This window comes from Suricata suricatta, chromosome 3 (assembly GCF_006229205.1).
Source record: "Suricata suricatta isolate VVHF042 chromosome 3, meerkat_22Aug2017_6uvM2_HiC, whole genome shotgun sequence".
Classification (NCBI taxonomy): Eukaryota; Metazoa; Chordata; class Mammalia; order Carnivora; family Herpestidae; genus Suricata; species Suricata suricatta.
This window is the reverse complement of record NC_043702.1, coordinates 135,827,565-135,839,303: the sequence shown is the minus strand read 5'-3', so window position 1 is coordinate 135,839,303 and position 11,739 is coordinate 135,827,565. Positions and strand designations below refer to the sequence as shown.

The 11,739-nt window shown below is 35.5% G+C and overlaps 1 protein-coding gene across 1 annotated transcript in view; it reads left to right on the top strand.

The window, feature by feature from the left end:
- Positions 1 to 11,739, top strand: part of TOR1AIP1 (torsin 1A interacting protein 1) — a 37,555-nt gene that overhangs the window by 9,200 nt on the left and 16,616 nt on the right. Inside the window, exons 5-6 of the mRNA XM_029933367.1 lie at positions 8,562 to 8,603; positions 9,400 to 9,486. Of these exons, the coding sequence (XP_029789227.1) occupies positions 8,562 to 8,603; positions 9,400 to 9,486 (129 nt within the window). The remainder of the gene's footprint in view (positions 1 to 8,561; positions 8,604 to 9,399; positions 9,487 to 11,739) is intronic.

Sequence of the window (11,739 nt, the reverse complement as noted above, 5' to 3'; positions counted from 1 at the left end):
AAAAAAAAAAAAAGCATTTTAACCTTCTACTTGTAGAAGCCAAGTTTAAAATACAGGAAGATGAATTCAAAATAGGGAAATGAAATTAAAACTTTTCATGTAGTACTAACGGCTACTGATTCATCATCAGATTGTATTTAAATATTTATGGATTCTTTGCAGCTTGGGTTAAAAAAATGAAAATGTAGAATGTTTAAAACCTTGTATGAAACCTCATTATTAAGGACTAATTTCACACTATTTTCTTGAGTTGTTAAGTCATGTGTTTTGTCATGATATGAGCAATTGTAGCAAAAGTCTTAAAAGGTTTTTATTCTGTGATACAAAAATGTATTCATTTATTAAACAAATATTATTTTTAATCACTTTCTATATTTATCAGTGACTGGCCTTAATGCCGGAACCTTAAAAGAGCCATGATAATTTCCCTCCTAGCTCTTAAAGTGCAAGGATCTAATAGAAAAGAAAATACATTAGATAAATTATTGTAAAGTTGTTAAGTGTTAAAATGGTGCTATGTATATTTGATAGCCTAGAAGAGAAGTGCAGGAGAGGTTGGGAAGGTTTCATAGAGGAAATGGCATTTAGGAGGACCTGAAATTCTTGACCTTCCTTTACCAGAATGAAAAGTCTAAATATAGCCAAGATAACAAGCAGACTGATAACAATGATGATTGTTGTTCAAATGTATAGGCTTTATTATTTAGAACATCTGATTCATAAAATCTTAGTGGATTATGCATAAGGCACAATGATATTAGTAATAATATTGAAGACAACCTTGCTTAACAAGTAATTGTTCATGCCTTGAATGCTATTGATGTTGTTTGCAACACGAAATTCTTTAAAAAAGTTTTTTTAAGTTTATTTATTTATTTTGAGAGAGAAAACATGAGTGGATGAGGGGCAGAGAGAAAGAGAGAATCCCAAGCAGGCTCTCTGCCACCAGCACAGAGCTTGACATGGGGCTCGTACTCACAAAACCATGAGATCATGACCTGAGCTGAAACCAAGAGTCAGACACTTAACCAGCTGAGCTACTTAGGTGCCCCAGAAACATATAATTTTAAATAAAGGACCTTTACACACTAGATTAAAAGTGTTCAAAAATCCATGATATAAAAAACACATGGGGAGCTCCCTTATATAAGTTGGTTTAAAATTTTTTTCATTCTCCCCGTGCTAATTAGACAACACATACATAAACAGAATAAAGGAGATAACTTTAGTAGCCTTTTTATGAGTGATTATTAGGTGATTTGGCTCTGTACTTTAAAAAGCACATGGAAATAAATTATATCAGGATCAAAAAGAGAGGTAACTGCACTATTCATAGGATTTCTGGTGACTCAGTGAAGAAATAATACAGATTCAAAAATCATTTTAGCCTTAAATTTTGCTATACCAAATAAATTTTAAACCATATAAAACATAATGTTTAAATATAAATGTAACTTTAGAAAAACTACTACTGTTAGATTCTAAGTTTATTAGTTTGAGAGAGAATGTGTGTGTGCTCAAGTGAGGGAGGGGCAGGGAGGAGGAGAGACTCCCAGATGGGCCCAGACTTACAGACTGCGAGATCATGACCTGAGCTGAAGCTTGGAGTGTAGCATGGTGGTTATGGCCATGCTGTCTGGCATCAGACAGCCTGGGTTTGAATCCTGGCTCCAGAACCATGACCTGAGCTGAAATGGTATGCATAACTGACTGAGCCACCCAGACTGCCTGCAAAGCTCTGTTTTAAATGAGTTATACTTATAGAAGTTATTGGTACCTCTCATATTAGAAGAGTTCAGCCCTTAGCCTTATCTTTGTCATTAATTCAAAAAATTATTGACAGAGACTTCTGTTTTCCCTCCTGTTCCACGTGGAAGAAGCTAGCCTAGTAGCAAATGAACACAACTAAAGAATCCAAAGCTCTTTTTGGATCTCCAAGAAAGGAATGAATGCAGGGCAAACCCCTGCCCTCAAGATTGGAGAGATAGGCAATACAGGAAATCATGGCATACGAAGAGCAAAGGCTCAAAAGTGGAGACCTCTGCAGGAGCCAGTTCTGGGGTAGCAAAATCTGAACTGTAACTGATGAATTGCAGGAGGTTCAGTGTGCAGAAATCTGAGTTACATATTTCAAGGGGACCCAGTCATAGTGGATCCCCCACTATTTTTTGAGATCGACCTCCAGGGGCTTGACCAAATGCCCACAGTAAATATCAGAGAAAAGTCCCCTCATGCTTCAACGTAGGTGGGGGGGAGACGGGGAGCAGGGTGGGGGGAGTCATTTTGAAATATGCCAGAGCACTCTGTTCTTAATTAGTCTGCCCTCGGGGCAATTTAGTTACCCAGAACCTAACTGGCTAGAGTATTATCAGAACCCAGCTGACCTGGGGAAAGGAAATACTGTATTCCAGGCCACTATAGACAACCTGTCCCACCTAAGGAGAAAAGAAAAACATTGAGAACCATTTGTGGCATAAATTCACTAAGAGACAAAGACCTAATTTTAGGACTATGGAGCTCTTTCCCTCCTTCTGGACCTCATCATCACATTACTAAATGCCTGTTTAGAGTACTTCCTCTTTACCCAGTACATCATGTCCACCATCAAGACAAATTCTTTTTTTTTTTAATTTTTTTTATAATGTTTTATTTATTTTTGATACAGAGAGAGACAGAGCATGAGAGGGGGAGGGGCAGAGAGAGAAGGAGACACAGAACAGGAAGCAGGCTCCAGGCTCCGAGCTAGCTGTCAGCAAAGAGCCCGACGCGGGGCTCAAACCCACAAGTGTGAGATCTGACCTGAGCCGAAGAAGTCAGAGGCTCAACTGACTGAGCCACCCAGGCGCCCCTCAAGACAAATTCTTGACATTAAGATTTGGTATCAAGACATAGCAAAAGGCAAAAACAATTTGAAGAGACAGAGCCAACATCAGAACCAGATATGGCAGGGGTGTTGGCAGTATCAGACCAGAAATTTAAAACAGCTATTGAGGGGCACCTGGGTGGCTCAGTCGGTTAAGCCTCCGACTTCGGCTCAGGTCAGATCTCATGTTCGTGGGTTCGAGCCCCGCGTCAGGCTCTGTGCTAACAGCTAGCTCAGAACCTGGAGCCTGTTTCCGGTTCTGTGTCTCCTTCTCTCTCTGCGCCTCCCCCTCTCATGCTCTGTCTCTCTCTGTATCAAAAATAAATAAAACATTAAAAAAAATTTTAAACAGCTATTGATTGATATGTTAGGGATTCTAAGGATAAAGTAGACAGCATGTACAAACAAATGGACAGTGTTGTAAGCAGAGCTGGAAATTCTAGGAATCAAAAAGAAATGCGAGGGATTAAAAATCACTGTAAAAGAAATGAAGAATGCGTTTGATGAACTAGAGATGGCTGAGGAAAAAATTTCTGTGCTAGAGGGCATATTGATAGACTCCTCAAATAAATGATAACGTGATAGAGGTGTTAAACAAGGCTATGGTGGTAATGATGTAATATATAAATGTATCAAGTCAACATGTACACATACTTACACAATGTCATATGTCAATTCTCAAGACACAATTCTCAATCAAAAAAGAGAAAACGACGACTGAACAAAATGGAACATCTAAGGACTATACAACCATAAAATGTGTGACATACACATAATGGGAGTACCAGAAGGAGGAGAAAAAAGAAACAATAAGTACATGAGGGGCGCCTGGTGGCTCAGTTGCTTAAGCAGCTGACTTCGGCTCAGGTCATGATCTCACGGTTCATGGGGTTGAGCCCAGCGTTGGGCTCTGTGCTGACAGCTCAGAGCCTGGAGCCTGCTTCAGATTCTGGGTCTCCCTCTCTGTTCCTCCCCCACTCCTGCTCTGTCACTCTCTCTCAAAATTAAATAATAAAACATTAAAAAAAGAAGAAGTACTTGAAACAATAATCTGGAAATTCCCCAAATTAACGTCAGACACCAAACCACAGATTCAGTAAGCTCTGAGAACATCAAGCAGAACAAATGCCCCAAAAATACACTGGAGTGTTTATCTTTTTCAAACTATAGAAAATCAAAGATAAAGACAACCTGCAAACAGCTAGAGGAAGACACCTGACCAATAACAGAACAAAGATAAGAATTACAACCAACTTCTCTTCGGAAACCATACAAGTGAGAAGAGAGTGGAGTGAATGATTTTAAGTATGAGGAAAAAACCACCAACCTAGAATTCTGTATCTTACAAAATTATTCTTCAAAGCTAAAGCCTTTAACCAGGCTAACGAAGGAAAAAGAAAAGAGATAGACTAAGAGAAAAGGACACAAATTAGTATAGATTTCATGAAAATAAAAGATAATATAGAAATACTGTGAACACATTGAAACCCACAAATTTGATAATCTAGATGAAATGTCTATTCCATGAAAGACATAATCTGCTATGCTAAAACAAGAAGAAATTAGGCCTATATCTACTTAAATACATTGACTCAATATTTAATAAATTTCCAAAACAAAGCACCAGGCCTAAATGAGTTCAGTGGTGAATTCTATCAACTATTTAAAGAAATACATTCTACCAGTTCTCTAAGATATTTTTCAGAGAATAAAAGTAGAGGAAAAACTTCCTAACTCATTTTGTAAGGCGAGCATTCCCCTAATACTAAAACTAGACAAACACAAGAAAAGAAAACTACAGATCAATATCTTCAAAACAGATGCAATAGTCTTCCACAAATATTAGCAAAATGAATTTTAAAAAAACAGAGTTAAGGGCACCTGGCTTGCTCAGTTAGTAGAGCATGCAACTCTTTATCTTGGGGTTGTGAGTTCAAGCTCCACGTTGGGTGTAGAGATAACTTAAAAACTGAAGAAAAAAATGAATTATACACTACAACCAAATAGGATTTGTCCCAGGTATGCAAGACTGGCTCAACATTTGAAAATCTATCATACTAACAGACTAAAAAAGAAAAATCCTATCATATTAATAGATGTAGAAAAAGTGTTAGACAGAATCCAACACCCATTTATGATAAAAACTCTCAGTAAACTGGGAGTAAAGGGAATCTTTCTCAACTTGATAAGCACTATTTACAAAAACAAAACAAAAACCTTACAACTAACATAATGGTGAGACACTGGGAGCTTTTGTGCTAATATATCAGTGCTGAAAAGGAATAAACAGTCAAGATATGAAGGAACCTAAATGCATGTTTAGGCATAGATGTCCCTGCTAACCACTTCTTTTCAACATTGTTTGGGAGGTTCTAGCTAAGGCAATAAGATGAAACAAAAGGTAATGGGCTGGGAAGGAAGAAATGTCTTGGTTCATAGGTAACATCATTTATGTAGGAAATTCAAAAGAAAGATAAAAATTAGGAACTAATAAGCAATTATAGCAAGGTTGCAGGATGTAAAGTTAATATAAAAAAGCCAATTAATGTCCTACATACCAGCAATGAAGAAGAGATATCTGAAATTAAAAACAATACAGTTTACATTAGCACTCCCATCTCAAATGAAATACAGGTATAAATCTAAGAAGATATGTACAGGATCTGTTTGAGAAAAGTTACAAGACTCATAAATGAAATAAAAGAATTTACTTAAATGGAGAGAGATTCCACATTCATGAATAGAAAGACTCAGTATTGTCAAGAAGTCAGTTCTTTTCAACTTAATCTATAAATTCAGTACATTCCCAATCAAAATCCCAACAACTTGAGAAAATGATTAAGTTCATAGAGAGTCAAAAGACCCAGCATAGCCAACACAGTATTGAAGAAGAAAGTAGGAGGACTTGACCTCAAGACTGTGTAGCTTGAATAATCCAGTGTGGTATTGGTAAAAAGAATAGACAAACAGATGTATAGAACAGACTAGAGAACCCATAAAGAGATCCACATGTAGTCAGCTAATCTTTAACAGGGTCAATACAATGGAGGCAGAATCTTTTCAACAAATGGCTAGAACAACTGGATATCTACATGCAAAAAAAAAAAAAAATCTAGACACAGACCTTAAGCCCTTTGCAAAATTTAACTCCAGATGTATCACAGACCTAAATATAAGTTTTAAAAATACCTAGAAAACTCCCTGATAATAACAGGAGAAAACCTAGAGGACTTTGGGTATGGTGAGGCTTCTTTAGATATAAACAAAAAGCATAATCCATGAAAGAATTGACACACTGAACTTCATTGAAGTTGTAGACTTCTGCTCTGCAAAAAACAATGACAAGAGAATGAGGACAAAGCCACTGGGAGCAAATACTTGCAAATGACACATCTAATAAAGGTCAGTTATCCAAAGTATACAAAGAACTCTTAGAACTCAACAACAAAGAAACAGCCTGAGTTAAAAATGAGCCAAAGACATAACAGACATCTCAACAACAGGTATACAGATGGCAAATGAGCATATGAAAAGATGTCTTAAATTATGTCATCATGACATTATATGTCATTCTTACCATATGATCCAGCAATTACACTCTTTGATATTTACCCAAAGGAGTTGAAAACTTAATGTTTACACAAAAGCCTGCACACATATGTTTATAGCAGCTTTATTCATAATTGCCAAAACTTGGAAGCAACCAACATGTCTTTCAGTAGGTGAATGGATAAACTGGACAATGGAGTGTTATTCAGCGCTATGAAGAAATGAGCTATCAAGCCATAAAAAGACATGGAGGAACCTATATGACTGTCCTGGAAAAGGCAAAACTATTGAGACAGTAAAAAGATTAGTGGTCATCAAGGGTGTGTTGGTGGTGGTAGGGGATGGATGAAAAGGTGGAGCACAGGATTTTTAGGGCATGAAAATATTCTATCATACCATAATGATGGATACATGTCATTTTCTGTTTGTCTAAACCCATAAAATGTGCAATACCAAGAGTGGACTGTAATGTAAGTTAGGGTCTTGGAATGAACATGATGTGTAAATGTAGATCCATCAGCTGTACGACTATTCAACAAATACACCACTCTGGTGGGGGATGTTGATAATGGAGGAAGCTGTGCCTGTGGGGCAGGGAACATAAAGGAAATCTATCTACCTTCCACTCAGTCTTGCTGTGAATCTTAAACTGCTCTTTAAACAGAAATTAATAAAAAAATAATTATTGAGTGCTGACTACATGCCGCTATAAACATGACTGATGCAGTGGTAGATGGATGGTAGACTAGAAATCAGAAGTGCCTGTGTTCACTTCCTTTTTTGTCAGTTCATCCTGAGACTCTCAGACAAGTCACTGAATATCATGAACCTTCCTTATGAGAAAATATTGCCTTATGACATTAGGGAATCAGCAGATGTGAAGGGTGTTTTTAAAAATGAACCGGCAGCATGTAAATATCAAGGAAGTGACCATTATTAAGATAATGACTAAGACATAACTATTAACTCTCAAAACATCTTTTGTTTGCATGCTATGTGAATAGTTATATAAATGAAGAAAATAAACTGCTGTACAATATGCTTGTCAGGGAACGATATCTTTTTGTATGAATGGAAATATTAATGAAAAAATTTTAAGAGAATAGCACTAAGGCAAGTTTGACTTTCCACTTTTCTGCTTGAAAAAGAAAATTGAAAAGACAGTCTCCCTTAGGATCCTAGATTAAAATGGAATCAAATATACCAGGTCCTAGCTTTTTATGAGTAACATAGTATTTGCTGTTTTGGTTAGTTTTTTCCTATACTAAAAATATTGGCAAATATATTTCACATAGTGATTTACACTTGCTCCTATGCTAGTAGTAGTTTGGTCAGTGTTAGGTTAATATAATTAAGCTGATCTGGAGAAAATACTTCCAAGTTCACCATATAATGTATTGGCACCTGCCTTCCACAGTATTGTTTTCCCCTTTTGAAAAGCAAATAGAGGTTAAAAGCTACAGAGGGAAAGCTGAAGGAAAAAAAAAAAAAAGATTTCTGCTTTGTGAACAGTCTGATTCATGCCACTTCCAAAATACTCACTCAGCAATGTTTTAGCCCAATTGTGCAATGCCTCCTTTGGGTTTATTCCCCTTTAATAAAAATTTTTCAGAACAGCTCATATAAAAATACTGTCTTTGATACATTTGGCTCATTTATCTTTGTCCAAATTCTCTGGCTTTGAAAAAAGGTAGCGTACATGAACATGCTGGAGTTAGGGTTTCTTTCCCTTTGTTTTGGATACACTAATGCAGTAAAGAACTATTTTGTCGTTTTCACCTGTGTGGTGGTTATGAGGAATCTGGCAAGTAGGAGAATGAGAATTCAGTAAAAATAGGGAGTAGAATATTTATCAATGGAGAATTTCATGCTTTCTGCAAACAGGTCACAATTTAGAGTACAGATGGACCTGCAGCTGAAAGAAAGAAACTTCCTGGTTCTAGGTTGTATCCGACTGATTTCTGAAATAACCTAAAGGGAAATAATATATTTTTTAACATTTAACAGAAGAAAAGGTTTAGTTGGTCTGTCTGTATGTTCACTTTCCTAAGTTATATATTGTAAATTACATATTATATAATTATATATTGCTTATTCCTAAGCTTTAGGTTTTGAGGTTTTATATGATGTATTTGCTTTTCTTTTCTAGAAGCCACCAGCATCCAACAGAAGGTCAATTTTTCTGAAGGAGGTATTTTCTTTTAAAATATTCTAATTTTTTTCATTAACATGAGGAGCAATTTTGATAGGTACTTAAAAAAGAAGAACATTTTTCTTCAGGAAGAAAACTTCATGGTTATCTACATTCATAATTGGGTAGATAAGATGGGATAGAGTGAGTGATGGTAGCCTTTATGTGCATTTTAAGCATCTTTTGTCTGAGTTCATAATTTTAAGTAAAGCCAATAAAAACAGTTTGGCATAAGCTGGCCTTTGATTGTACTATTAATATAATCATTTTTCCAAATTCTCATAATCAGTCTATGAATAGGACAGTAAAACTTAGTCCATTTAAAAACCCGCTATAATCTTAATTACCTGCAGACTGAAATGCTTGTAAATGGGTATATGTATACATCCCCACCTTCACAAACACACTCCTGTGTAAACACACATGTGCATATACTAATCTTGTCTGAATTTACACACTGACTATATGTAGTCCCCCCTCCACCAGTAAGGTAAAATTTCTCCACTATTAATGCTTTGTTTCCTTTTTAACTCTACATTAAAGCCTCAGAATATAATCTTGTAGATGTTACTCTGAATATTTGTTTGAGATCTAATTACATGCCTCAGATAACATTAATGAGCTCAATTTTAGCTTATATAAAACTTTGTGATCCAGAATAGTAAGCATAATAAATAGCAATTCTATATCTGATAATTAAAGTGGCTTCATTTTAACATTGAATTACTTGTTTTAATATAGATCTTTAGATCATTAGAATAAAGACTATATTAGTGTATTACTTCTTTCTTTTTAGAAGAAACTGAAGAAGAAGATCAAGACAGCTCTAACAGTGATATTACTACTCTTAAGGTCAGATCTGGGGATTCTCTGGATTCTGGAGGTAACATATCTTTATATTCATATGACTCTATCTTAGAAACTATCTCTTTAGTTGAAATCTAAAGCTATTTTGTGGACTTGCTTTTTTAAAAAATACTTCAATAAAATATTTTATCAAAACAACTCTTAAAAAGTGTAGTTTTAGTATTTATTAAAATTACTGATTCCATGTGTGTATTTGATCAGTAATATAATGTCTATATAATATCTAAACAAATATGTCACTTTTTAGCCTGCTTGGATATTTATGGAATAAAAGATAATTTTTGTGCTCAAAAGAAGAGTTATTTGTAGTTTGATTAAAATGTTACAGAGAAACAGATCTCATTGGTAGCGGTATTCTTTACCCTATCAGGGATGTTAGTTAGCTCTTAGGAAGTTTTAATATCCCTAGGTAATCACTTTTATCTCTGGATTGTTCAAATTCACACCAAGTTAGTAGTAACAATTTATGAATGTTCATGTGAATTTGTGTTTAAGTTTATTCAAGGAAAGAATTGACTGTAGGGGAAAAAATACCAATTGAGGCTTAAGAGGGTGCTGAACCAATTTGTAAACTCTATAAATAATAACATTATATTTTAGTCCCATGAAAGAGTAATTCTCTACTTTTCCCTCATCATCTTTTGAGAATTTCCATAATTTTATGTTTTACTTCATCATTCTATTTTAAAAATAAGCTCCTAGGCTGGCTTATGGGCATTTGGTATTCTAAATATTTCCCACCCTTCCTCGTTGTTCCCCATTCGTTCTTGACACAGAAATCCCAAGGGAGATCTGTACCACTCTAGCATAGTGGTTAAGAACATGAGCTTTGGAGTCAGAATCCCAGAGTTTCTCTCTTCCTCTGCTAGGTTTGTGCCGTCAGGCAATTGCTTCACATCTGTGTTCCTCAGTTTCCTCATCTGGGTTGTTAAGAGGTTAAATTAATTCATATGTGCAAACACCTAAAAAGTAGCTTTCACATAGTCAACACTTAAATTAAGTGTTCTCATTAGTTTTGGTATATGTATGTATACACAAAGCTCTAAAAATTAAAGACGAATTAAGCCATTCATATAGCCAATAGTTTGATGCTATTGCCAACAACATATACCTCTTTGAATCTACATACACTGAAGGCTCTCTGATCCCTTTAGAATTCTAATAAATTCTTAATGAAGCACAGATACCCAAATGCAGAAGAAAACCAGCTAAAGAAGAAAAAGGGGAACATATTAAGAAGAATACTGATCTTCCTAGATTATTTTCTGGGCTAGTTACCACTGAAGAGGTACAAGAAGGAACAAACGAGCATAGGGGAGAAAAGAGAGAGAGGGGCGAGCCAAGAAACAGACCCCACAAGAGAACAAACTGATGGTGACCAAAGGGAGGAGGGGGTGGGAGGCTGAGTGAAACAGGTGATGGGGATTAGGGAGCGCACTGGTGATGAGCGCTGGGTGTTGTCTGGAAGTGCTGAATCCCTAAATTGTTATCTGAAACTAATATTGGACTGTATGGTAACTGAGTGGAATTTAAATTAAAAACTTAAAAGATCATTGTTGGAATGCAGAAAGAGAATATTAGAATTCATGTATATTTATATTTTATTTCACCCATTTAAAATGTCTATTTTTGTTTTGTCTGTTTTATAATAGATACAACATATAGTTAATATATTATTTTAATAAAACATGTATTTAATGTTAGAAATAATGTTTGAGAGGGGTGCCTGGGTGGCTCAGTCAGTTAAGTGTCTGACTTCAGCTCAAGTCATGATCTCATGGTTCGTGAGTTTGAGCCCCACGTCAGGCTCTACACTGACAGCATAGAGCCTGTCTCCCTCTGTCTCTGCCCTTCCCCACTCATGCTCTCTGTCTCTCTCTCTCAAAAAGAAGCATTATTTTTAAATTAAAAAGAAATATGTTTTAGAAAACAGTGCTCAAAATTAGTAACAGGAGTACACTAACAAAAATATTTAGCCGCCACACCTGAATGTGTCACATGCTTTTGTTTCCAAGATGACAATCTGATCACTTTTTAACAGATTTAGTTATAAATTCCACTTTCATATAAAAGTAAGTTTTTAAAGAAGTGTAAGCTAAAATATGTAACATATTAACCATTTAAAAGAAAGTTTTGAGGCAAATGCGTATTTTTTTTTTTAAGTGAAAATGGCATTTTATTCTCCTATAAGTGGATGACTTTGAAGATATAAGGAGTATAGTTTGGTATCATTGCCAGAAATTTCACCAAATATTGCTTTTTTTTTTTA